The sequence below is a fragment of the Mesoplodon densirostris genome, chromosome 4 (genome assembly GCF_025265405.1).
Source record: "Mesoplodon densirostris isolate mMesDen1 chromosome 4, mMesDen1 primary haplotype, whole genome shotgun sequence".
NCBI lineage: Eukaryota > Metazoa > Chordata > Mammalia > Artiodactyla > Ziphiidae > Mesoplodon > Mesoplodon densirostris.
In genome coordinates, this window is record NC_082664.1 from 128,950,917 (window position 1) to 128,977,324 (window position 26,408).

The 26,408-nt window shown below is 40.5% G+C and overlaps 1 protein-coding gene across 3 annotated transcripts in view; it reads right to left on the reverse strand.

Annotated features, from left to right (window-relative positions):
* Window positions 1-26,408, reverse strand: part of ZNF609 (zinc finger protein 609) — a 226,568-nt gene that overhangs the window by 38,539 nt on the left and 161,621 nt on the right. For all 3 annotated transcript variants that reach the window (XM_060097186.1, XM_060097187.1, XM_060097185.1), the window contains one exon: window positions 18,288-18,513. In XM_060097186.1, the coding sequence (XP_059953169.1) occupies window positions 18,288-18,513 (226 nt within the window). The remainder of the gene's footprint in view (window positions 1-18,287; window positions 18,514-26,408) is intronic.

The window sequence follows — 26,408 nt, forward strand, 5'->3', positions numbered from 1 at the left end:
AATATCTGAATTTGTCCAACCAAAGCTGCAGTCAGTTCAAACTCTTGCCTCTTATGTCCTGCTGTCAGACAAAATTTGTTGTATGTTTTGCAATAAGTATCCATCTTCCCTTTCCATCTGTGAGATGAACCATCAGTAGCATCCTAGACCTTAACCATCATGACACACTGAATATGCCCACTCAGTTAAGATTTAGACTCCAGTATAATCTCACTAAAGTTGTTGAAGAGGTTTCCCAAATCCTAATGATACAAAAAGATGCTTAGTCCCACACACAATGGGTTAAATCCTTTGTTGCTTTCTCTGATATATTTTTCTTTTGGTGGGGGGAGTGGGGTGTACATTATTTCGGTGAAGGCTTGATGGCTTTTAAGATAATAGTTTCCATTTACTGTGTTTAAGAGTCTTCCATATATTATTTCATATTTAATCCTCTGAACAACCCCCAAAGTATTATCATTCCCATTGTACAGAAGAAGAAATGGAAACTTAGAGCAATTTGTTCCAATGTTACATAGCTAAATAAGATGCAAAGCCAGGATCTGAATCTAAATCAGTCTGGCTCTAAACTAAAGCCTGTATTTTTAACTATGCTGTCTCGCAAGATGAGGATACACTTTCTTGGTTCTCAGCAGCTCACATTTTCAGGTGCAAAACACTAAATAGTCCATGTACTGTACTTGAGAATAAAATTGTGGACTAGAGTGAAAGACATCAACACCTGTAGGTTTATTTTTGGCTGAGAAGCAGGTTATTGATTTTATGTTTGACCTCTCTCTACCAGAGAAGAAATAGAAGCAGCAATAAAACTGCATGCTGGTGGCAAAGGGGAAAATATATGGAGCAGAAGAGGTAAGAAGCAAAAAGAAAATGCCAAAGTAAGCAAAAGGCACCAAGAGGACAGAAACAGAAAAAGAGTAGGGGACAGAAACTCAAAAGTCCAAAGCTTCAAGGCTATTATGAAACACATACAGTCATCCCTCAGTATCTTCAGGGGACTGGTTCTAAAACACATCCGCCCCCCCTCCCCGCCCGCCTGCCCAATACTAAAATCCGAGGATGCTCAAGTCCCTTTTATAAAATGGCATAGTATTTGCATATAACCTATGTACATCCTTCCACATACCTTAAATCACCCCTAGATTACTTATAATACCTAATACAATGTAAAAGCTATATAAATAGTTGTAAATAAAATGTTCACAGTTGCCAGTGAGTGGTAAATTCAAGTTTTGCTTTTTGGAATTTTCTGGTATTTTTTTTCCTGAATACTTTTGTTCCATGCTTGGTTGAATCTGTGGATTCAGAACCCGTGGATATGGAGGGCCATCTGTAATGTGTTTCCTTTGTCAGTATTTTGTTGATGATATGAGAAACAAAGCTTGGTTCTTAAAGAGCTGCAAAATTTCATAAGTATCTTTTAATAAGCCATTAAAAAAAAGAATGTAACAACCTAAATCAATCATGATACATCCTTAACATGGAATAATGTGTAGTTATTTAAAATGTTATAGGAGACCATTTAATGTCATGGGAGAATGCTCATGGTATTTTCCTCTATAAACAAAGAAGATTACAAATATACAGAGACAGGTACCAATTTGTTAAAAAAAAAGAAAAAGTGTATGTATAACATAATGAAATCACAATAGGAGCTTTATCTCTGGGTGATTTATGATTTTCTTCTTTGTGATTTAGGATTTCTCCTTTTTCTTCTATTCCCAAATTTCCAACAATAAAAAGCTGTTACTTTTTTTGGGGAACCATCACTACTGTTTCCAAAACTTTTTCATCACCTGAAACAGAAACTCTCTAACTATTCCCTCTGCCCCATAGCACCTAGTAACTCTATTCTCTCCTTTCAGTTTCTATAAATGTGTCTATTCTAGATAACTTGATATAAATGAAATCATACAATATTTGTTCTTTTGTGTCTGGCTTATTTCACTTAGCAAAATATTTTCAAGGTTTATCTACATTGTAGCTTGTATCAGAATTTCATTCCTTTCTATTGCTATTCCATTTTAAGTATATACCACATTTTGTTTATGCATTCATCTGTTGATGGACACTGGGTTGTTTCCATCTTTTGGCTATTGTGAATAATGCTGCTATGAATATTCGTGTACAAGTTTTGTTTAAACACCTGTTTTCAACTCTTTTGGGTACATACCTAGGAGCAGAATTGCTAGATCGTTTGTTAATTCTATGTTTAACTTTTTGAGGAGCCACCAAACTGTTTTCCACAATGGTTGCAACATTTTATGTTCCCACCTGCAGTTCACAAAGGTTCCAATTTCTCCACACCTTCTCCAACACTTATTTCTCCATTTTTAAAATAAGGTCACCCTAGTGGGGTGTGAAGTGGTATCTCATTGTGGGTTTTTTTTTAACATCTTTATTGGCGTATAATTGCTTTACAACGTTGTGTTAGTTTCTGCTGTATAACGAAGTGAATCAGCTATACATATACATATATTCCCATATCCCCTCCCTCTTGTGTCTCTCTCCCACCCTCCCTATCCCACCCCTCTAGGTGGTCACAAAGCACAGAGCTGATCTCCCTGTGCTATGTGGCTGTTTCCCACTAGCCATCTATTTTACATTTGGTAGTGTATATATGTCAATGTTGCTCTCTCACTTCGTCCCATCTTACACTTCCCCCTGCCCGTGTCCTCAAGTCCATTCTCTACATCTATGTCTTTATTCCTGTCCTGCTCCTATGTTCACCAGAACCATTTTTTTTTTAGATTCCATATATATGTGTTAGCATACGATATTTGTTTTTCTCTTTCTGACTTACTTAACTCTGTATGACAGACTCTAGGTCCATCCACCTCACTACAAATAACTCAATTTCATTTCTTTTTATGGCTGAGTAATTGTATATATGTGCCATGTCTTCTTCTCATTGCGTTTTTTTTTTTTTTTTTTTTTTTGTGGTACACGGGCCTCTCACTGCTGTGGCCTCTCCCGTTGTGGAGCACAGGCTCCGGATGCGCAGGCCAAGCGGCCATGGCTCACGGGCCCAGCCGCTCCGCGGCATGTGGGATCCCCCCGGACTGCGGCACGAACCCGTGTCCCCTACATCGGCAGGCGGACTCCCAACCACTGCGCCACCAGGGAAGCCCCTCATTGTGGTTTTGATTTGCATTTCTCTTATGATTAATGATGCTGAGCATCTTTTCATGTGCTTATTGGTCATCAGTATATCTTCTCTGGCAAAACATCTATTCAAGTCCTTTGCTCAGTTTTGAATTGGGTCGTTCTGTATTTTGTTGTTGAGAGGTAGGAGTTCTTTATATATTCTAGATATTAATTCATTATCGGATATATGATTTGCAAATATTTTTTCCCATTCTGTGAGTTGTCTTTTTCATTCTCTTGATAGTGTCTTTTTGATGAACAAAATGTTGTAATTTTAATGGAATCCAATTTATCTATTTTTTCTTTTGTTGCCTGTGCTTTTGGTGTCACATCCAAGGAACCAAGCATTACATTTTACATCAGTTTTTAAAAAATGTAATTTTTAAAAAACATCAGGGGAAAAAGTAGTTGCTAGTAGTGGGGTAGAAAATGTAGGAGGAGGTATAGTTTATTGCGTCTCATTCTGAATACAAAGCACATTATAATACAGCTTAAAACAAAGATTGTTTTAAGTGTCCAAATTCTTCCTCTTACTAGAATATGACCTGGTAGAGGAGCTCTTGGTCCAAAGGTACGTATAAAAGTTTCTCTAGGGCTTCCCTGGTGGCGCAGTGGTTGAGAATCTGCCTGCCAATGCAGGAGACACGGGTTTGAGCCCTGGTCTGGGAAGATCCCACATGCCGCGGAGCAACTAGGCCCGTGCGCCACAACTACTGAGCCTGCGCGTCTGGAGCCTGTGCTCCGCAACAAGAGAGGCCACGATAGTGAGAGGCCCGCGCACCGCAATGAAGAGTGGCCCCCGCTTGCCGCAACTGGAGAAAGCCCTCACACAGAAACGAAGACCCAACACAGCCAAAAATAAAATAAATAAATAATAATTTAAAATGAATATCTGGTAAAAAAAATTTAAAAAAAAGTTTCTCTACATCATAAATCAACTATACCTCAATAAATAAAAATAATTCAAATCAACATTAAAATATGTTCTGGGGAATACTATGAAAATCACCATAAGAAGGATTACTTATGATTTTGTAAAAAAGATTACTAAAAACAGATTAAGATCATGAAGAATATAATTAATCTGTTTAATGAAAAGTTGTAGAAATAAGAATAAATCTACATGCTGTTTCTAAAAAAAAAAGCTTCTTTACTTCAAACTTTCAACTTACCAACTTTCATAATGAAAACAAAGCTACCCACTGGATAAAGAGCTCATCAATTTGGCTCACCAACTACAGATGGCATGTCAGTGTACAGTGTCTACTTTGGACTTAAAAACTAGTACACTTGGCAACAGCCCTTTGGTATTAAATTGTTTTATACATTTTATGCAGTTTACAATTGACCCCCAAGACTCACATCTTAAGATAAGCTCTGGTAAAGAGACTTGTTCCTGGGTGTGTAAACACCAGTTCTACCATCTGTTATTTTAAAAAGATCCCTGTTTCCATTCTTTGTTATTCTCTCTTTTTAAAAAAAAACTTTATTTATTTATTTATTTTTGGATGTGTTGGGTCTTCGTTGCTGCACACGGGCTTTCTCTAGTTGCAGCGAGCACAGGCTACTCTTTGTTGCAGTGCATGGGCTTCTCATTGCAGTGGCTTCTCTTGTTGTGGAGCACGGACTCTAGCCGCATGGGCTTCAGCAGTTGTGGCACGTGGGCTCTAGAGCGCAGGCTCAGTAGTTGTGGCACATGAGCTTAGCTGCTCCATGGCATGTGGGATCTTCCCGGACCAGGACTCGAACCTATGTCCCCTGCATTGGCAGGCAGATTCTTAACCACTGCGCCACCAGGGAAGCCCTCTCTTCTTTTTTAAAAAGCTTGTTACCTTAGAAAAAGAGCTAAGCCTAATGTCCAGTGCTAATGGGAGTGGTTAAGAATAAACACTAATGGTTGTTGCTGACACTTTTTACACTGGTACCTAATTGTTGTTCAATTTAGTCCTGTTCTATATAAGCTGAATACACCTTCAGCCGTGCTCTTTTCTTTGCTTTCCTGGTAGAGTCCTGTTTACTCTTCCCAAGCCTCTTTACAGGCCAAAGGACCTTTCAGCCACCACTAAATGATCAAGAGCCTGCTAGTGGGCTCTGTGTAGTTCCAAATTCTTTCTAAAGGAGAAAGACAGACATGCTTGTTTACTGACGTTAGGGGTGAGGGCAAGAAGGAGGAGGATGTATCTGCAATGAATCTCAGCTCCCAGTCGATACTAGTTTCAGGTTTTCTAGTCCTTTCTAGAGATAGGGGTAGAGGAAGAGATCATAAGAAAATAAATAAGTCACAGTTTCTGGAAACCTGTAAGCATAGCTGCAGCTTGGCCTGCAGTAATATAGTACAGGAAACTGGCTAGGACTGAGAGAGGAGGGAGTTATAAGAGGGTGTCTGTGAGGAAAGGTGGTTTGGAACTGTGGGTACTAGTACCTCTGTGGAAGCCCCAACTAGGGGAATGCAGGAATTGCTCACTTCCCATAGCTGATCTCTGGTTTATTATTGTCTAATATTTAATCTTGCCAAGTGATTAGAGATTATGCAAATTTCTGAGCACTGTTTCTTCCAGGACAAAAGTTCAAATCACAGATACAGCGAGAGGGTGAACATAATCAGAAATTCACAAGAGTGAGTAGCATTCAGAGATTTTGAAAAGACTAGGGAAAATTAGGACCATCTGTGGTTCATCTACCAACTAAGATTTTTTTTCTAAATGGGATGTTATCTGAAAACTAATTTTTTATGGGTTTGCCATGTAGTAATATCAGGAACTTTGGTAAAGAGCACCATATTTCAAGGAAAACTCTAGTCCCAAATCTGCCTACTTCAGTGAAAATTATTAGAGAGAATGTTTTGCTATGCTATAAATTCTTATGTCTTAACAAACTTCATGCAGGCAGAACATAACATCAGCTTAACAGCAACATTTCCAGGTTTTTATCTCACTTACCCTGGCAATCCATTCATCTACAAGTCATGGATTTGACTGTAGGGAAGGATCAAATCATGCATGGACCTTTCAAAACCAGAAACCCAAAGGCAGAAATGTGATTATTACTCCTTTAGAGAGAATACTTCCAAAGAGAATCTTAGTAACGGGTTCCTGGTAAAGGGCTTCCCAGGAGCCCTTTACTAACATTCTAAGTAGAAATCTGTGAGGTTATCCAATAAAACAATTTGGGATAAAGTCTTCTCCAGAAATGTTTGAAACCTATGGAGCAGCGGTTCCCAACTTGCTGCACACTGGATGCACCTGGAGATCTTTAAAAACTACTGACACCTGGCTCCCACCTACATCCACTGTGATTTCGTTTAGCTAGGTGAGACCTGAGCATCATGGCTTTTTAAATCCCTGCCCCACATTCTAATGTGCAGCAAAAAACGTTCTGGGAATGACAGGAAACAAAAATTCCAAACCCTTATTTCTGGGATCTTTTGGGGCAGAATGAGCCAAAGAAAGCACAAAGGTAACACCCATCATCCTGGAACCATTTTCACATGACTATTGTATTCTCTCTCCACAGATATTCAGGTACAAATATAATAGACGCCAGCTGAAACCATTATTAGGCAAGTACCAATTTGGGGAGTAGGTTAGGTAGATCTGATGCTGCTAAAACTCTAAGCAGGAAAGGAAAACTATATCCTAGTACAGGTTAGAGATGTAAGGCCAAAGTGGAACATCCACCAAATGTAAACCACTCCACCCCCAGACTGTGGGGACCAGGAGGCTGGGGAGGAAAGCTAAAGGTCTGATATAGCTCCTCCTCCTACCTACAAGTTCTCACACCATGGAAACTGTGTAAGTGTAACAAAGTCTGGTTTACCACACCCTTAAATCTCACATCCTCCCTTTCCTCTTGGTAAGGTAACCACACAGTGTATACCCATAGTGAGAGGTGGCTCAGCAGAGGCCATCATGCCTTCACCTGTCCAGCTACAGTCCTTGTCTGAAAATCACTGGGAGTAAGAAGGAAGGTATCATCTCAACGGGCAGCTCTGAGGAAATACTTGCCTGGGGCTGAGATGGAATCACACTTGTCCACAGTTTTACTGCTTTATGACCTAGCAGGAAGAATCAGGATAAGAATATAGCTAGGGGCTAGCCTACAAGAGGTACTTTCCCTTTCAGCCTTCTTCAGCTAGAAGCTGAGAGATGTAGGTAAATGCTGAAGCTTCTTTTCTTTCCGGTAATCTCCACTTGGCATTTTCAAGGTTTGTTAACAGAGTAGAACTGAACCACACTGAGGCTCTCAGTGCCAAGGAGATGGGAAATAGTAATGTAGGAGAGGAACAGCTGGGATCAGAGGGTGGATCCTCTTCTGCCCAGACGGGCTTGGGAAGCAATGCTTCTCTTTGTGCAGTTCTTGATTTCCTTCCTTTCCTCTAACTTGTGACAATAAGTATTCTAAAATTTTTGATGGCCTCTGTTATGGGTTGAATTGTGTCCCTCCCAAAAAAGATATATTGAAGTCCAAACTCCCAGTACTTCAGAATGGGATCTTATTTTGAAATAGGGTCCTTACAGAGACAATCAAGTTAAAATGAGGTCATTTAAGTGGGCTCTAATCCAATATGACTGGTGTCCTAATAAAAAGGATAAATTTGAACATAGTGACAGACTCACTCAGAGAGAAGGAAATGTGAAGGCACACAGGAAAAAGAAAGTCATGTGACTGGAGTGATGGCACCTACAAGCCAAGGGACACCAAGGACTGCTGGCAAATACCAGATGCTAGAAGAGGCAAGGAAGAATTCTTCCCTCAAGCCATCAGAGAGAACACAGCTCTGCCAACACCTTGATTTCTGACTTCTAGCCTCCAGAGCCATGAGACAATAAATTTGTTGTTTTAAGCCATCCAATTTTTGGTACTTTGTTATGGCGACCCACTAATACAGCCTCAAAAGCAGACTGGTAATGATTAAACAAGTCAGATTTTACTTCAGCCTCAGTGAATTACTGCCACTAGCCAAGGAGATTACAGTCTAGGTCAGTGGTTCACCAGTAGGGTGGGTGGAGAACAGTGGTGATGGCAGCAAATCATAAATCTTGGGGAGCTATTTCACAATAAACATGCCCAAGCTCCATCCTGAACCTGATGATTCAGAATATGAGTGTGGGATAGCTAACATGTATTTTAAACAAGCTCCTCAAGTGATATCACTGACTTGCTCTGATTTTTTACCACCCCCCAACTGAGTAATCCTAAGCTTAAATAAAAGGATAAAACTTCAGGTCTTTCCCAAATTGATCTGTAGACTCAAAATCTCAGCAGGTTTCTTTTTTCCCCAAGTAAAAATCTACAAGCTGATCCTAAAATCTATATGGAAATGCAAAAGGTCAAGAATAGTCAAGGCAATCTTGAAGAAGTATGATAAAGTTGGAGGACTTACACTATGAGATATGAAGACGTATAAAGCTATAGTTATTAAGACAGTATAGCATTGACACAAGACTAGATGGGTGGATGACTGGAACAGAAGAGAGAGTCCAGAAATAAACCCATTCATATGTCACTTGATTTATGACTTATGTGACACTGAACTGCAGTGGGGGAAAGGATGGTCTTTTCAATAAAGTGCTGGGTCAATTATGTATCCATATGAAAAAAATAGAATATTGACTCTAAATTCACATCCTAAAAAAAATCAAATTCAGATACACTACAGATCTAAATATGAAATGAAAAACAATAAAGTTCTCAGAAAAAAAATACAGGAGAATATCTTCATTATTTCGGGAAAGGCAAAGTTTTCTTAAACAGGACACAAAAAAGCACTAACTATAAAAGAAAAAAATGATAAACCAGACTTTATAAAAACAAAGAACTTCTATTCATGAAAAAGTAGAAAACAGGAGAAGATATTTATGATACATATATCTGACAAAGGACTCTTAACCATATTATACAGAGAACTCCTAACAAATCACTAAGAAGAAAACATATTACCCAATCCAAAAATAGGTAAAAGATTTGAACATGTACTTATAAAATGAGATTTCCAAATGTCCAATAAGTACATGAAAAGATGCTTAATTTCATGACTTATCATGGAAATGCAAACTAACACCACAATGAGATACCACTACACACCAACCAGAATGGCTAAAATGAAAAAGACATAAGGTCAAGTGTTGGCAAGGATGCAGAGCAACCAAGATTCTAATTGGAAGTAGGAGTATAAATTGGTTCAGATACTTTGGGAAACTGGCAACATCTATTAAAGCTGATCATATGCCTACCTTATGATCTAGGAATTCCATTCCTAAGTGTACACAGAATACAATATATTTATATTTCTTTTTTTTTTTTTTTTGCAGTACGCAGGCCTCTCACTGTTGTGGCCTCTCCCGTTGCGGAGCACAGGCTCCGGACGCGTAGGCTCAGCGGCCATGGCTCATGGGCCTAGCCGCTCCGCGGCATGTGGGATCTTCCCAGACCAGGACACAAACCCGTGTCCCCTGCATCGGCAGGCGGACTCTCAACCACTGCGCCACCATGGAAGCCCCAAATATATTTATATTTCTATAATAGAAATATGCAGAATAGAATATATTTCCCCAAAAGACATGTACAAAAATTTTCACGGTGGGATTTCCCTGGTGGCGCAGTGGCTAAGAATCTGCCTGCCAATGCAGGGGACATGGGTTCGAGCCCTGGTCCGGGAAGATCCCATGTGCCGCAGAGCAACTAAGCCCGTGTGCCACAACTACTGAGCCTGCGCTCTAGAGCCTGTGAGGCACAACTACTGAAGCCCGCAAGCCTAAAGCCCGTGCTCCGCAACAAGAGAAGCCACCACAATGAGAAGCCCACGCACCGCAATGAAGAGTAGCCCCTGCTCCCTGCAACCAGAGAAAGCCCATGTGCAGCAATGAAGACCCAATGCAGCCAAAAATAATAAATAAATAAAAATAATAATAAAATTTTTTTTCCACAGTGACATTTTTCACAACAGCCCCAAACTAAAAACAACCCAAATGTCCATCAACAACTGAAAGTAAGTAGTGTTATATTCACATTATATTCATGAAATACTGTAAAATAATGAGAATAAACAAAGTACAACTACATGCGACAACATGGATGAATTTCACTGGCCTAATGCTGAACAGCTACAAGGGTATACAAACACGTAAGAAAGTACATACTCTATTTATGTTCAAAATGTGTAACACTACTCTTGAAAATTCAAGGACCTGTATGCCTATGATTTGTGCACATACTTATATTTATATTATTGTTAAATAAGACCTATTAATGAAAAACAAAAAGAAAAACTTTGGGTTTGTGACTCCTGTAGATCAGTGCCAGGAGCAGCTGAAATGCAGACTAGTTCTATACTTCAGGCAGTCTGTGCAACCTCCAGGGTGGCAGACCAGTCTAATATCTAATGCAACAGCATCTGCGGGTGGCGGGGGGGCGTTCCTACTTTCTTCATCCATTCTTTCTCCATATTGATACTCGATTCTGGGAGATTTTTAAAATATAACAATTCTAAGGAGCAGGGTAAAAACTAAAAAGCAGAGGGGAGTTTGTTTAATGGGAAGATGCACTGTATTTCAAGTGTATTGAATGATATGGGAAAAGTTTCAAAAGACGGGAATAAGCGGAGTCAAATAAGAAGGCAGGTTGTTCATGAAATTAGTTAAGGGCTAAAAGTTTCATTTGATTATGAGATCAATGGGGGTAGAAAATTATTTGATAGCAGTCTTTCAGGCTTTTTTTAGACATCCTAAAAAGAAAACAGAGTACAATTTGTGGGAGGGGAGCTACTCAATTTCTCCCCGCAGCCTTTTTAGCATAGACCTTGTTGCTATGGAGAAGGCCATGAAGGCAGCAACTAAGGGAAATAAAGGCTCTGGCAGGAGTAGGCATAGGGATAGCGGTTTAAACAAAAATTCCTTATGCAATTAGCAAGTAACAGGGCCTATAAATCACCCACTTTCCAGTTTTTCCTAACCCTTAACCCTCAAAAAGTACATGGGCCTGGTTTGCCACTATAATTTAACTCAAATACAGAGAAGCCTAAATGGGCCTAACAAAGCCTAAGGCTGGCAGACAAAACACATGGCCATTTAGCAGTGTTGCCTCATGCCAGGGGGAATCAGCTACCTACCCATCCTATCCTGGGGAAATTATCTCCAGCTGCCTAAATTATAAAGTTGATGCCCTATGATTTCTTTGTTCTGTAAAGCCTAAGGGAGATGGGATAATGAAGTAGCAGAAGAGGTAGAGAACAGCCTCTTGTTTCACAGAATAGTCAGAGACACAGAGGGGGTGTGGAGAGAGAGAAAGAGAGAAACAGAGAGAGAGAGAGAGAGAGAGAGAGAGAGAGGGAGAGAGAGAGAGAGGGAGAGAAGGAGAGAGAGAGGGAGAGAAGGAGAGAGAGAGGGAGAGAGAAAATCTCACTGGTATCAAGAAGCAGCAGCGGCGACCTGCAAGCAAAGCTCTGCCTGAACTGGTCTGAAACTCCTGCTGTGGGAGAAAAAGGCTAGTTGCCAAGTTTGTTAACAGCTTCTGCCCATCACTGTTATAGCAGCTTTATCCATCAGGGCAGGGCCAGGACCTATTTTCTTTTTTTTAATAAGTAAATGTATTTATTTATTTATGGCTGCACTGGGTCTTGGTTGCTGCACGCGGGCTTTCTCTAGTTGTGGCGAGCGGAGGCTACTCTTCTTTGCAGTGCGGAGGCTTCTCATTGCGGTGGCTTCTCTTGTGGAGCACGGGCTCTAGGTGCGCGAGCTTCAGCAGTTGTGGCACGCGGGCTCAGCAGTTGTGGCTCGCGGGCTCAGCAGTTGTGGCTCGCGGGCTCTAGAGCACAGGCTCAGTAGTTGTGGCGCACGGGCTTAGTTGCTCCGCCGCATGGGGGATCTTCCCGGACCAGGGCTCGAACCCGTGTCCCCTGCATTGGCAGGCGGATTCTTAACCACTGTGACACCAGGGAAGCCCCAGGACCTGTTCTTAGCAGTGTAAGCACTGAAATGGGAGGGTACAACATCTTCCAGCAGATCTCGCCACAACCAATGATTAACAAAGACAGTTCCCTCTTCTGTCCCACACAAATGATCACAGAATCACAAATATCAGAGCTGGAAGGACCACAGAGATATGCAGTCCAATCTCCTCATTTTACAAATGAGCAAACTAAATATCAGACCAGTTAAATAACCTTATCGACAGGGCAAGAAAACTCGAAGGTCTCTAATGGAGCCTTTTCCCCTTGGAATCATGTGCCAAAGCTCAATCAGCCGGGGCTAGTGATTAGACCCAGTTTATACCAGAACTATATTTATTGCCTAGGTATCACTTCCGGGGTTCATACGTAAGTATCAGGAACTAAATTATTTGTTAGAGGATGGCATTAGTAACAACATAGGTCTGTCTTTGAGCCCATCTGAGAGGGTTTTGTTACTGAAATACCAAAAGAATCTCATTTGAAACAACCCTTACCTATCTGGCAAGCCTGCAGCCTGGCCAACTTAACTGCTGGACAGTCCTTTGCTGGCAGGCAGGGAGGAGGTGGGTAAGAGTGCACAAAAGAATCTCTTTCCTTTGGAGATTAGTTTATTTTGCAATTGGCAAAATGAAACTCAAAAAAGGCTGTAACAAATTTTTCTTTAGGGCTTCGGGATTTAAATCTATGACGTGGACAGGTAACATAATCCACAGGGGTGTTCAAACACGTTAACTGCCCTAAAGCACCCCCTGGGAGTAAACTGCTAGGTGGAAAGAATGTGTTGGCTGTTGTTCTGTGTAGAGGAGGGGCTAGGAGAAAGTAAGTGTTGATTTCCCCAATGTTTCCTTTGTGTGGCTGCCGTTGCCATGTGGTGAGTCTGTTGCTATGAGATTTGTGGTGCCAGACAATGGCTGCTGGCTCTTTATGACTGTGCTATTTGGTAGAGCTGTTTCTGCAGGAGTCAGGCTAGTAAGCAATTGGCTACGCAGTGGAGAAACCCTGGTCACTGTACACCATCCCTCTCCAGGTAAGTGCTGCCTGAGGCAAGACTGAAGGTGAAGGAGTGTTAATTATAGCCAAAGAAAAAGAAAAATCAGTAGCTGAGAACCATCTTAACTTTCCAGTACAAATACCTAAAATTAGATATTTCATAGTTCACACAAGTACTTTCCTACATCAGAATCACACAGAATAAACCAAGGGTAACTATCAAGGTTACCATTTCCATGAAAGATTAATGGATAGCCTCTTCCTGTTAGGGAGAAGGACAAAGACACCCACAGTCGGGATCTGTAATCAGATGATGATGAAGAACCGCTGAGGCAGGTTCTCGTGGAGCTACCACAGGCTAACTAACTTCCTGCTAAGCAAAACCACTGCCTATTACTCTGATAATGAGAAAACTTTGTCCCACAGACCAAAGTACAGGGCTCAACCACAGAGTTTGAAGCAGGGCCAACTGTTCTGCTAGGTAACAGGAGCCAGAGTACACAGAAGTCACCCTGGCTCTGTGTAGCTGTCAGCTATTTACTCACCCTCATCCTTCTCCCATAGATTACTTTTTCCATCTCAGAGCAAATATACACTTTTAGAGTATATGTAATTTCAATACCACCTAGCCCCTATGATATTCAATATGGTAAACCACTAGCTATATATGAATATTTAAATTTAATAAAATTTATAATTCAGTCCCTCAGTTCCACGTGCCACATTTCAGGTGCTCAATATCATGTGTCCCAAGACTATCATTTTGGAGAGCATATTTCCACCACAAAAAGTTCTACTGGACAGGACAGATCTAACCCAAGCCCCGATAAATTAGAAATCTAAGGCCAGGAGAAGTTCAGAGACTTATCCAAGATCACATGGGTAGCTAAATGCACAATCTGTTCTGGAATTCAGCTCTCCAGACTCTAGTTCAGAGATATTTGTTCTGTACTACTATGGCTTTAGGGCACTATTATTCCTTAAAACATTCATCTCAAACAGCTGCAGACACTCCTAGTTGTTGGACTAAAAATGTATACCTTGATGTGGAGATGGGGACGCATAGCCTTTCCATGTTTTATTGTGCACATATATGACAAAACCTTTACCAAGTGCAAAAACTGAAAACTTTCTCCTCCCCACCAAATCATTAAGCTAGAATTCAGCTGTGGAGGATAAGGCCAAGCTTATCACAGAGCTTTTCATACCCTCTGGAATACAATGGAGTTGCACTCACTTCAGCTTCAAAAATGGGGTCTTATAGCACTACAACTTCTGTCTTTCTAATATTTTGGTAAAGAAGACCAGAGAAAAAGAATTTTAGAGATGTTGTAAGAGGGATTTCTACATGGAGTGGGATGGTGAACCTAGATAAATGATTATCAAAGCTTTTTTTTTTTTAACAGCAGAATCCTCTTCAAATATAGTCTTATAAAGGAGCTTAACATATAAATCACCCAAAAGTAGAACCGCTCTAGGTTGCATCTGGTTGGGTAGCAGAGATGGGGGCTTCAGTAGCTGTGGCACATGGGCTCAGCAGTTGTGGCTCGCGGGCTCTAGAGCTCAGGCTCAGTAGTTGTGGTGCACGGGCTTAGTTTCTCCACGGCATGTGGGATCTTCCCGGACCAGGGCTCGAACCCGTGTCCCCTGCACTGGCAGGCGGATTCTTAACCACTGTGCCACCAGGGAAGCTCTGAAACGATTCATTTTCAAGATGCCATAGTCAACTAGTATTGGATCCATGCTGATGCCAAGGTTTAAGCCACAGATTCTAATAACTTAAAAGCTGGATATGTCCTTATTGGTCATCTAGTTCAACTATACTTAAGAGATGAGGTAACTACAGTCCAAAGAAGTTAAGGAAATTGCCCAAGGTCACACAACAATAGTGGCAGAGACATAGAGGTCTCCTGATTTTCACTCTAGGGCTCTTTCCACTATACCACAAATTCTGTCTAGAAAGCACATTTGCTGAAGTAAAATATATCACTAGTGATGGCCTTCGACTTAGTGCTGTAGTCTAGAAAGGAGAACCTGTAGCATTTCCTGGAATTCTTGTCTAATAAGTCAGCTTTGCCTTTCTTTAAAATGCCGTAGAAGCCAGTAAGCAATTTTGCCTCAACAAAAGTATATGTTTCCAGGACCATGGGTTAAGGTAAGATCTGTGAACCAGAAATAGACTTGGAACCTGTTATTTTGATTTGAAGTAAGGTGGGACAAAGTGAAATCGGGGGAATCAGACCTCTGCATAAATGCTAAGAATGTGTCTTAAAAAAGCCAAGGATGACACTCGAGGTTATACTTGGGTCTTCTTAATAGTCCTAAGGTTGAGCCTAGTTAAGGAGGATCTTTGGAGTGCTGGCTGAATCACAAATAGCCTAAAAAGGAGATGGGATCTGCAGGACTTTCAAAATGCCTCCAAGGCAAGGTTTACAGTGAGAGATAGCAAAGAAAGCAACAATGCAGGACAGGTAAGCAAAGAAATCAGGAAGAATTGAGGTCATGACCCCTACACCTGTTCTCAGCAAGGTGGCTCAGTTCTATAGGAACCGCAGGATCCTCCATTCCCCTCAGAGGCCAAGCATTCATTAACTTCTCTCTAAGCCGTAAGGGTTTTTCAGTTTGAAGACAGTAGTTTGCCAGGCAAAGAGACAGAAGGTATAAAAAGTTGGGGTAGCAGACAAAAAAACCTAGAAGGCTGGAAGGATTTTTAAAAAAAGTATCTGTATATAGTTCTTATCATTAACTTGAAAACTGACTCAGTACACTAGATCTTATAGATCTGCAGAGAATGATCTTTGTAGGAAATCTCTGTTTAAAGATGAAAGGAATGTGAACCAGTTCTGATCCTAATTCAGACCTTTGCCCACAGACAGTTCGGGTGAAGGCTCTGGGACGGCCAGAAAGCAAAGTAGAGTATATCATTGCAGAACAGTTCTCTTTCCCTTGGGATGAAAGAAAAAGAAAAGAGAGGTAATGAGCCCTGAAATACAACATGATAAGTGGGAGAAAATATGGTATTAAACGTAGAGGACTAACATCTTACAGGTTTAAATAAGTTACAGTGATCTTAAACTTGGTGAAAGTAATATTTATTCTGAGTTTCAGAGAAGGTATAGAATTCTGGAAAGTATCTGATTTTATAATATCTATTAGATATATATTAACACAGATTCAGAAATGACAATGAGATGGTGTAAGCATCCATTCATTCAAATAAATATTTGTGAAGGCCTACTATAGATGCCAGCCATTAAGTACTGGGGATATAATGGTGAGCAAAACACAGTCTCTGAGCTCATAGAGCTTTTGGAACAGTGGAAGAGACAGACATTAACAGAAAAATACAATTATATACAAAATTGCAAATTGTGATAAGTGCTGTGAAATAAAGTACAGGGTGCATTGAAAGTGTGTAACAGGGGAACTTGGTGATAGGCCGCCAGTGACAACCAGAGAGTCTTTCAGAGCAAACAATTAAAAAAAAAAAAAAAAATCTGTGCTAACATCCCCCTGGCAGGGAGGGAGAACAGGAATCCTCAGATAAAAAGGTAACCATTGTTCTCAGGAGAGTGAAAGGGTTATTAGCCTCACTCTCAGAGTTTTTATCGGGTTCACATACATAAAAAGCATACTGCCCTTGGAGAAAGTCACTACCATAAAGACGGGAAGAATACAGTAAATTGGCAGAAAATTGATGTTTTCTATCTTCAATATATTGAAGCAAGAGGCCCTGAAGTTTGCTTGGTGGCACAGAGCTGTGATCTGGATATGTCTATCATTCCAACAGACTCTGGCTGTTTAGATATTTGGCCATAGGCAGATGACATTTTTAAAATCAGAGATAGCCACTTGTGATTTCCAGATTGTATATTGTATACACACATACAGAGTCAACCTCTAGGTCAACCTGTCTCTTTACTGTCTCTACATCAGTTTCTAACACAATAGGATTATTTTCTTTTTCTTTTTGCATTATGGTCTCAGGCACACAATAAAACCTTATCAGCAATGTTATTCTGAAGGCTGAAACTTTACTATATTGCTAACAACGAGAGAGCCAAGAACACAGAATTCTTAACCTGTATCACATCAGCACCTACTGCATGGAAAACCTTAAATAAATACTGGATCACAGCAAAATATTCAGAGAGGCAGATTGGTTTTTATTGAAATACTAGAATGAAATGCCTGAATTTCCACAGGCAGACTGATAAGATTGCTTATGATCATCAGAGATAATTAGCTGTGCTCCTCTGGGCCTCTAAACTCCTCAGAGTGGGGATGCTTTGAAAGCCTGGTTACTAATGCAGAGACATAATGGGACTCTGAGGACCAGCCTCTCTAACCACACATTCTTTCACAAGGACTTGGATTCTTTATAAAAAGAAGGTATACTGAAATCAAATCGCCGCAGATGGTACCAAGGGATCTGAAATACCTGGTTAAGTCCCTTTGCACTCCTAATTTCTCAGGTTTACAAACTTTCAAAGCAGAAGAGATTCTGTTCTCAGGGGCAAGTAGAACATACAAGAAGTCTGGATGGTAGCCTTGGGCAGCAGCACCCTACAGTGAGCCAACTGCTTAGTGGATGCCTGAAAACAAGACCATGTAAACAGTTCCCTGTTGCCTAGGCCTATAAAATGTGTACTAAGTGACAGATGCGTAAAGTGGCGTGGGTGGCTGGGCAATGAGGCAACCAGTGGGAAGGAGCTGGCTGCACCTCCAGGTGCTAAAAAAGGCAAGAGTTGCATATCCAATGAGCCAACACTAAGTCAACTTAGGGGTGACTGTTTTCCATTTCCTTGACTCCCACGGCTGCCCTTTTATTACTTTGTCTCTTCAAGCCTGACCCAAAAGTTTTTTTATATTCATATTCTCCCATATAAAGTGATAGGGAAATGGAGAGTATAGACACAGTTTGAATTACTCCATGGCTAGCACCTATCAAATGACTGCTTAAGTACCAGGGCCAACACCACTGAATAGCTATGAAGGGGAGATAATTAATTTAAAAAACTGGCAATCTCTAGAAGCTAGGCAATTTTACAGACAAGTTTGCTATAGTCCTCTGGGTAGGTATCACCAGCAAACTATGGTCATTTGAGACTCCTAATAAATACTCGGTATTATTTATAACAATACGCCCCCTGTTGACAGAAGCAGGTTGAGAAGGGATGGGAAAGCCACACATAGCACTTACCATCTTCTGTTTCCTGCCACACGATGCCCTCAAGGTTGACGCTTGTCCCAGGTTCGCAGGGGCCCAGGCACTCGGGCTCTGTGGCCAGAGCCACATCACATGTGTTGACCCCAACTGATCGGGTACGAACCATGATCTGCTCACAGGGGGATGCGATGTCATTATTGACCACTGGCACCAAAAGGTGCAGTGGTAGCACTGCTGGTGTGGAGACAGGGGACTCCATCTGTGGGGGAAGAGAAAGTAGTAGCTGAGTTACAAGGAGGATATTTATAGGAAATAACTTCTCTGTATTTAAGCTAGTCCTACATCCTTTCCTGCCAGAGTGCAGGAATATAAGGGCTTTAAATATAAGACTTTGGTCCTCACTTTCAAGTTCTAGCTCATGACACCATTACAAATCTAAGTGGTTTAGATCAGTGCACCCTGGACTAGGAGCAGCTCTATTTCTTATTAACAATCCTCCTCATAAACTGCGCTTGGCTAAAAGTGTATTAAAAAACTTGTCTCATTTAAAAATCTCTAGTGAAAGAGAATCAGGGCCAGACTTCAATAGCAAGGGAGCACACAGATTGATGAGAAGGAAAAGGCTCAGCTTCTGAGGCATGTTCTACTGCTACCACTTTGCTTCCCTCCAATCTATCATTCAACAAATAACACATTAATCAGGTATAAAATCCAAGAATACAGGTAGGATTAAAGAAAGGGAGAAATATCCAGATCCTAGGAATGCCACTTCAGGAGGACTAGAGCTTTAATTCATCTTTGGGTAGAAGGAAATCTACTTAAAAGTTACAGGAGGGCTGGGAGCAACCTGTCGGGGGTTTCTAACCCACAGAGATTATTACAGCGATTGGTTAATGAGAATGGCCTTTTGGAGTGTGAATCGAACATCAAGTGTACATGTAAGAAACAGGAGGTACTATTACTATCCAGAAACCAATCTATAGCAGTCTATAGTCAAACACAAGAACCAGCAATCTACCTCAAAAACTAGACCCTCTCACAAGAATGCAATTACTTAGACTCCAAGAAGAAAGCAACACATCTAGAGTTAAAAGAAAAATTGTAATAAAAAGCAATAATCCCTTAATTCTTTAAACCCTAGCATTTATCAGGTTGACAAAGTACCAACTCTGAGTCAATATTGCCTACACCCTAACTAAACAGTGTCTGGAATATGCAAAGGCACTCAATACACACACTGACTGATCTTCCCTAAAGATTAAGTATGATACCAATCAGAAGACCTAGAAAATAAGAGTCAAGGATTGGGACCCTCTTTCCCTTGTGAAAGACCAGATTGAATGTAATCCTTCAACAGACCCACATTGAAAGCAAGGGACACATGCACCCATAATCCAAGCTGCTGGACAGCCCTGCAACAGAACTCTGGTTCTGAAATAGTTTACTGCATGACCACCACTCTATCTATAATCTATCTCCCTCCTGTTAAACACATACATGCGTGTGCATGCGTGCACACACACACACACCCCTACACCTTCCTGGCCTCGAACACTACCCTGGAAGCTGAGATCTGGGTACTGCATCCATTCTCTACAGGTAGCTCTCTGACTTCTTGGCTTACAAGTCAAGTGATGGTATTTGCAGACCGTCACTATCAGAGTTCACAGAATGCTAGAACACTGATTCTGATCAATTCTGGTCCCTGAAAAGCTGCCCAAACCTTATCCTTATCTATTTGTTGTTACATACATCCACCCTGTACTTCCCTAACTCCACCCTTTTCATAAAATGGAAGTGGAAGCCTGTCTAATGAATCTTCTGCATAATGGTAAATACCAAAAGGCATTTTTGGTCTTTTGTGCTCTTGAAAATCAGGCATTTATAATCCAATTTGGCAAACTTCTTGGGATGTGGAAGATGCCTGAAAAACCCTGTAAAATTTCTAAGCACAGATTTGAAGGTGAAAACAACAGAAAAAATAAACTGGATTTCCTACTACTCCTGTGTAGTGCTGGACTCTGGCTCTAATCATTAAGCCCTCTCAGGAATGCTATAAGAAGGTGGTTCATTAACTCTCTGGAAAGAAAGTTTCCTGGAGATTTTACCCGTGAGAGTCACTAGAAAGGGGAAATCAGAGACAGAGTATACAGACCACCGTTACTCTTAGCCTCACCTCTGTTTCTTGGTTCTTTCTCTTGGGGAAGAACTAAGACAGAAGCAACTTCACAGTTAGTATGTGCATTTCCTTTGCTTAAGAGTTTGTTTCCTTTTCTATACCTTTCTTCTACTAGCAAGAGAAATTCCTGCAAAGTCCTCTTTCTTGGACAAAGAAATTGGCCTGAACCTTTCAGGTCACTCCTGTGAACTTTCTGATTGCCTCGCTTGAGCAAGTCCTATTGCCAACCTGTCCCATCCTTGAGGCAGCAATCCTAATCAGAGAAGGCGGTTAAGTCCCCAGGGAGTCACCTACACACTCTGCCACCAAGGACAGCTCTTTTCTATAAGTGGTTTCATTTCCTGTTAGGTTATTCAGTGCTGCTGGGAGGCCAGGGAAAAGATAAGCTACTAACATCTAGACAAAGCTAAGCTCCCAATTCTATACTAACAGACCCAGAAAACAACATTTAAGATATAAGTACAAAACACCACTGTTGCATTCAAGCAGCTTGCCAAATTAAACCCCGCGGTAGAACATCTGAAGAGAAGAAACTTAGCTGAACTGATCACTAAGAATAACAGAACTAATACACACGAGGAGCTGATTAATGTGTGTATGCATCAAACCACCCTTACTGATCAGAGTTAAGTTACTAAGTAGAGTTCAGGATCTCTGTTTGTGTGAGGATGACTTTATTTAACTATCTGATTAGTTAAACGAGATTTCTGAGGGTGAGAAGAAGTGAGGAAATCCACCTATGGATGTGGAACTACTGTTCAGTTTCCTTCTACTTTGCAAAGGAAATCTAAGGAGCAGCACAATAATGTTTAATTACAGCTCTAGCTCTGTTAATTACTGTTTGGTCACATCTATAATCTACATTAAGCCATAGTGCATAATAAGCAGTTCTGTGATATTCATCTAATAACCTAGGTGGCTTTGTGGGATTTCAAATTCTACTATTCATCGGAACAAACATAGCTTCATTTAACACTCTCAGGAGAGGATAAAAATTAAAAAAGGACTCATTTTGCCATCTTTCCTGTATGCCTAGGATATAAGAGCAGGGATTGTCAAGAGACTGATGCCAGCAGGGAAACTAAGGAATAGAAATATGAAAAGTTAAGGTCATTAAGTACCTTAACAACTATGACAATGATAAAAGCTGGGCCAATTCTCAGATTCTGAAATGCTAAGAAGTGCCACCATGGCTCCTGGGGCTCACTGAAATGGGAAGGTAAACAACAAAACAAAACAAAACCTGAAAAGAGACAGAGAATTTAAAGATGGAGATCTCTGAAGTTTCCCAATATTTCATGTCCTTTATTTTTTAATGATACTTCTTTTCAATTCACCTTTAGATATTAGTCTAATAGTACCTACTAGGGATCTGAGTGTTGATAGGCAGGTGACACAAAAATGAGGGCTGGAGAGAATAAAGACAAGCCAGAGCCATTAATCTCCCCACAATAAGCAATTATACACTGACTTCAGCTGCCTCCCACACTTGAGAGGCACTAATGGAGGAAAATAATTTCAAGGCTGCAACATAATTTTAGGCGGAGAAAATGTAGTAAAGAAATATTTGGGACAGACTCTCCCCTTCACAAGTATGAGTCTGATATCTTTACCTTCACAATCAAAAGGCAGAAAAGGAGCTGGTTTGACTGATAACTGCGGTAGCTCTAAGAAACTCCCTTTTATTCAAGAGTGAAAGATTACTGGGGATCATGGTTAGATGAAGGTTCACATTTATCAGGAAAGACTGTGTAGAAAGTAGAATGTCATCAAATATACTAAATACTATATTAATAAGAAGTTCTCTTTCTTCACTAATTCCAAAGATCCTTCAAGATTTTATAGTGACTCGGCATCAGCAACACTAACAGTAATACACGATCTTGATTCATGGACAAAATATAAGTACTTACCCTGATGTATTATAGTAAACTTAATTTGCTCACAAAGTTTTTATTGTGGGTTATTAAAAAAAAGGTAATTAAAAAATCCCATTTATCAGTTTATTGTGTTATTTATATTTCTCTCAAATTAAAACACGGGATAAAACCCTCAATTGTTTGAACTGCCTTCTGTTGATTGACAATTTGAGACAAAATAAGTTCACTGTATTCTTTTTTAATAATTTAGGATTATTTTTGCTTATTCTGAAAGATCCTTATTATGAGAGGCTGGAGGGTGGAAATCATGGAATAACTGAAGATGGAGGCAGCAATCTGAATTCTTCCTCTCCACGAAGCTCTTGTCAGAAAGCAACAGAATATTCCGAGTAAATCCCCAAACAGCTTAACATTTAACTACTAGTGAAGGAGGAAATCAGTCCCTTTTCAAACACTAAGTACCTTTCCAAGTGCCTCTCCAAGGAAAAAGGAAGGAAGGGAGGAAAGAAGGGAGGGAGGGAGGGAGGAAGGAAAGGAGAGGAGTGAGGAGGGGAGAGGGGGAAAACGAGGCTTGCAGGTTTCCTGAGCTTCCAGATTTCACTTGGGCTCCTTTGAAGAAGAATTTGGTTGTAACTCTGGTTAATTTCCCAGACATTTTGTAGTAGAAGACAAGGAGGTAAAAGAGAAAAATAAAGATGTGGTAGCTGGCACCATAGCCAAACATCAAACAGTTCTTAAAAGCTACATATTCTATTATTCAAAGAAGACTAACTTTAGCATTCAATTTTAACCAATCATCACCTGGTCAAGGTCAGCAGTGAAGGCTGTTCCAGTGTGTACTAGAAAATGCAAGTGCAGTGAACACATAATTTAAAGACTACAGATTAGCCACAGGGAGTTCTCCGAGATGATCCCTATAGAGTCTCAGGCTCAGACCCTAAAGACTCTTCTGGTAAAGAGAAGGAGATGGCAGATCAAATGATCCTAATATTCAAGCCTGTCTAAAATTCCCAATGTGTGGGACTGAGTAAATTATGCTGGAAATTGAACAAAGGAAAAAATCTCATAAGCAAAATCAATGCATAACATAAATCACATGGCAGTGTCCAATACTGTGCAAAGGTTTTTGCTGAATGAAGCATCTCTTTTGCTCTTCCAAGTCTTCTCACTCTACAGTCTCCTGCCTGCTTGAAATGCACCACATTTTCCTTCAGCAAAACTATTAACTTTGTAGCTGATGAGTAACCATAGGGACCTAAGTACTACCTACCTCTGAAACTGACTACATTTTTTTTTCCACACAAGGTTGATGATCCCTCCTCCCATTCCTACATTCTTCCAAAGGAAGCACTAGAATTAGCTCTCAAGAATAAAGAATTGGAGAAAAATTCATTCTTTGGCTGCAACTACTTCCTCTCCTGAACACGCTTCTTACCTCCTTTTACATACTCATTTCCTAAAAACATCACGGCTGGAACGTGTCTTCTCTACTCCATCCTCTTTCCCCTTAAGGAAAGTAAGCACAACCAAAAGCTAAAGCCTTTCTCTGAATCATTCAGAATCACAGATGTCAAAAGAAAAGTCTCAACGTATCCTCCAACATGGATGACGAACTGTGCTTAAGAACCTAATCATCATTTGTATTGATGGTCCTATGAGAAAACACGAGCATTTTAATTGAGACATCACAAACCACATCTTGCTCTGCAGCAGTTTGGGAAGGAGAAATGGGAATGATTCTCCCTGCTTTAAGCCAGCTGTTCTTCACCTTCCAGGTCTTGGGAAACCTTTACTGATTTAAAAATTGAGAACCTTACACAGCTTTTATTTATGTAGGCTATATCTGTTGATATTTACTGTGTTAGAATTAAAACTGAAAGATTTTGGTATGTACTAATTAATTTAAAACAACTAACAACAATTTTGAAGTGACAAAATTAGAGACACAGAGAACAGACTAGCAGTGGCCAGGGATAAGGGTTGGTGGGAGGAGGAAGGAAGATGGGTGTAGTGAGGAAAGGGCAACACAGGGATCCCTGCAGTGATTGAACTGTATCTTGACTATGTGGTAGATACCCAGACTAGACATGTGATAACATTGATAACGAAGACCCAACACAGCCAAAAAATAAATAAATAAATAAATTTTTTTTAAAAAAAGAAAAAAAAAGAAAACTGGTCTCACACAGATATGTATGTCCTTTTCAGATAATTGTGGATATTCTCCTTTGATGTGACCCCAAAACGCAAAAAGTAATAGTTCTTTTTATTTTTTAATATTTATTTTATTTACTTGGCTGCATGGGGTCTTAGTTGCGGCACACGGGATCTTCGTTGTGGCATGTGGGATCTTTTAGTTGTGGCACACAGGATCTTTTAGTTGCAGGACACAGGATCTTTTAGTTGCGGGATGTAGGATCTAGTTCCCTGACCAGGGATCGAACCCAGGCCCCCTGCATTGGGAAGCAGGAGTCTTAGCCACTGGACCACCAGGGAAGTCCCAATGAGTGATAGTTCTTAAAGGTTATTGACAATGTGGAATCTGAAACTTTTTGTACTCTGTTAGATTACAATCCATTGGTCTAGCTTGCACTTGGAATGTTTAAGTGCATGATTTTTTTTTTTAACATCATGCATTAGTCATTTGGAAAATACTGGTTCACTGAGTTAGACAGCTCTTTCAAATGTTGACATATTCCATTAATATTGAAAAGTGTTATTTGTTAATATTGTCTCTGAGCTTATCAGAAAAGTCTTTAAAATACTGGTAAGGAGTCAAACTCATAGGGGGGGTAGATACAAATTTTCCAAAATTGTAATGTTAGCTTGAAAGCTCAAATTTTATCATTAACAACAAATAACTGTCAGTTGTTGTCCTTGAAATAATAGGCTTGTTACCAACCAGGGTTCTTGGCCTCCTCTAATCAGTAGAAATTGATAAGATGCAAGACAAGGAATTCAGGCAAGGCTTCACTGGGGCTCCTGCTGCAGCACGAGAGAGCAAAAACAAGTAGCAAGTTCCCTGGCTTGCTCACTGAGGCAGGGTGAGCTGGTTCTTTATATGGGGTAATGGTAGGGGTGGGTCCAGGGGTTGGGCCAGAGGGGTAGTTTAGGTGGTTTGTCCACCACTTTGGTGGTGGTGTGTGCAGGGGGCATGCACAATATCTTGCTTTTGCTCCTGGTACCCTGTTTTTTTCTCTTGGCTCTTCAGAAGTGGCAGTTGAGTTTTTGGTCTTTTTGTATCTTGTTGTCCATAATTTGCCCCAACTGGGTATGCAGGAAGCTATTTTTAGTCCCATAGAGTTTCTTGGTATTTTGTTGCTGGAGGAGACAGGTGCAAGCACTGCAGCAAAGGGTCCCTGGTCCCAGCCTGTCTCAGGCTTATTTCATTCATTTTCAAGAAAATGTGTGCTAAATACCCAAGTCTGAATAACTATAATTTGTTAGTTCTTCTCTCAAGTAAAAATGGCACTTCATGAAAAAACTGGCTAGTTCAGCTTGCAACTCAATTTCACAAGCACTGCTCCTAGAGACAAACAGGATGCAGAAGAAGTGCTTTATGTGTACTTCCCATTTTGCTACATAGCATATAAAATGACATGTACTCAAAGGTCAAGATTTAATAAGCTAATAATTGTTGCTGCTTTATTAAAGATATTTTAAGGTGAAACTAGCTATATAAAAATGTTTACCTTTTACTGTGAGGGCACAGCAGTTAAGAATGTTATGGCTACTAGTACAATTCGGTGCCACTGATTTGACTCCTGCCAAGATGTCAGCCATTTTAACTACCATTGCTTTTGCACCATCAGTGCAAATGTCAACAGAGTGAAAAAGGCAAGTAATGTCTTAGTATTATTATGAAAATAGTTTTGACCTGGCAGGACCTCTGAAAAGGCCTCAGAGATACTTAGGGGTCTGAGTGCTATATTTTGAGAATTAATCAAGTTTCATGTTCTGGGATTGGGTAAGTGATCAGCTTCTCCAGAAGCATATGCCATCTGATTCCTATACAAAACTGGGATTCTGGTAGCAAGGAAGTTGAGGGAGGCTGCCTGTTCAGTAGGCAAACAACAGTGTCTGCCACAACAGGGC